Source organism: Penaeus vannamei, chromosome 27, assembly GCF_042767895.1.
Source record: "Penaeus vannamei isolate JL-2024 chromosome 27, ASM4276789v1, whole genome shotgun sequence".
NCBI classification, from domain to species: Eukaryota; Metazoa; Arthropoda; class Malacostraca; order Decapoda; family Penaeidae; genus Penaeus; species Penaeus vannamei.
Window position 1 is genome coordinate 22,138,759 of NC_091575.1, and position 2,081 is coordinate 22,140,839.

Here is a 2,081-nt window from a genome sequence, read left to right on the forward strand (position 1 = left end):
ATATATATATATACATATGTGTGTCTGTGTGTGCGCGTGTGTTAGTGTATATATGTATAAATATATATATTTACACACTCATATATATAATATGCATATCAAATATGCATTATGAATTACATTAACATTCTCTTAGTTTCATCATCTGCACTGAAGCCTCAACGTTCGGTTCTGCAGTGCGTTTACAAGAAAAAAGGATATAAGCTGAACGGGGATTAAACCCGTGCAGGACCCTCGATCTCCTCGTCAGTATAAATAGTGCTGTTTACTGAATCCTCGTCATTATCTCCAACAAGTGCCAGCATACAAGGCCATGCTAAGCAATCCTATTTGCCTTTCCAAAATCCTCTACAACGAAACCAACTTCGCCAAACGTCGTCATGTCGGATTACCCAACTCAAGATGCCTTCTACGGCGCCGTCGGAAGCGCAGATGAATATCCAAGTGCCAGTTTGATCTTCCGTGACACACAAAGCTCAAATGACCATGAAGATGAAGAGCTCATTGCCAACTTTGACCTGGATCTTCTGGCAGCCGAACTGTGGCCTGAGTCGAGCGTTGCGGGAGCAGCATCCGACTCGGCGTCTCGTGAAGGAGGCCTTTTCAGTGCCACATCTCTCTCTTCGCAAGACGAGGATTTCTTGGTTTGTGTACGCCAGCTTTTAGCTATTGATAAAAATCTGGATATATGGAAGATTATGTTTCTCCTCTGATAAAACAGGAAGCAGTCAAAGTGTGCAAGATAACTGATGCATTTTTAATCTTTGCAGGGTCTTGGTGCTGTCAATCCAAATGACATGTTCAGCAGTGGGATGCAACCGTCATATCCATCGTCTCACAACACAGAAGGATATGATCCTTATCTGTATTGCGAGCAACAGGCTACCTCCTCTTATTCTCATCAGCCACCGTTGGACCTTTCTCAGTATGACGCCAATTTGGGAGAATCTTTTCAGCAAATGAATATTTCTCAGTCATACGATCAGCATTCTGGATATGCTTATCATAATGATCAACAAATGGGCAATTATCAGCAACCTTATCAACAATCGGGCATTTCTCTCGACTGGAACCAACAGTTTAATGTCCTCCAAAGCCAAGAAGGTGTAGCTACTGCTGGTGTGTCTGGAAGTGGCACTTCAAAGAAACGGAAAGGCTATCGACATCGGCATCAGCGTCAGTTCCTCAGTAGCGCTGAGCAACGAGAACAGCGGTCCCGCGTGCTCAACAACGAGGCTTCGGCCATTTACCGAAGGAAGATGCGCGATCTGCACGACAAAGCTCGCACGGAGCTGGACGGCCTTGAGCAGAGGAACCAGCAACTGAGGCAGAGGTTCCGCCTCCTGCAGAAGTTCTGCTCCGAATACAGGGCTCGCTTGGAGGCTCTCGGCGTGCCAGCAACAAACAACTTCTGACCCGAAGTCAGCTGATTATATTTCATTTTAGAGAATGTTTCATTCTATTAGTTAAAATGAACATATTCAATATACATATTATTCCATTATCATATTTGTTAAATTATGTTATTCAAATGTTTCCCAAATGAATTATATAAAAATACTTCCTCGAGTTATCAATTCCTCATAATCATAAGATAATTTTTCTTTATACAAATTGCGAATGAATATGAAATGAAAATTACAAATGTTAACTATGATGGTAATTATCACAGTAAACTAAAATAATTATTATAACAAAGAGTAACAAAAAATGAATAACTAGGGATTCGATAAAAAGAGATTAGCGCAAACAAGCAGACGTATAGAATATCCCCCTCTTCTCCCTACATATTTGGAGTGCAGTGATGCGTGCATCTATTCACACACATACATATATGTATATATTTATATTATATATATATATTTTGTATGTACATGCCAATTTTCCCTGTCAATGAAAAACAAACCACTCATTCGCACACATACATATCCATCTAGCTATAATATATGTATATATATATATATATATATAAATGTGCATATATATATATATATATATATATATATATATATATATATATGACGAGAATGACAAGGATTCAGTGAAAAACGCTATTCAGAATGGGAGAAGAGCGATGCGCC

General features: G+C 39.5%; 1 protein-coding gene across 1 annotated transcript; it reads left to right on the forward strand.

Annotated features, from left to right (window-relative positions):
• Positions 1-310: 310 nt before the first annotated feature.
• On the forward strand, positions 311-1,450 carry LOC113809701 (uncharacterized). The gene is made up of 2 exons (XM_027361364.2): positions 311-644; positions 771-1,450. The coding sequence occupies exons 1-2, from the start codon at positions 381-383 to the stop codon at positions 1,413-1,415; spliced, it is 909 nt and encodes a 302-aa protein (XP_027217165.2). The 5' UTR covers positions 311-380; the 3' UTR covers positions 1,416-1,450.
• Positions 1,451-2,081: the final 631 nt, after the last annotated feature.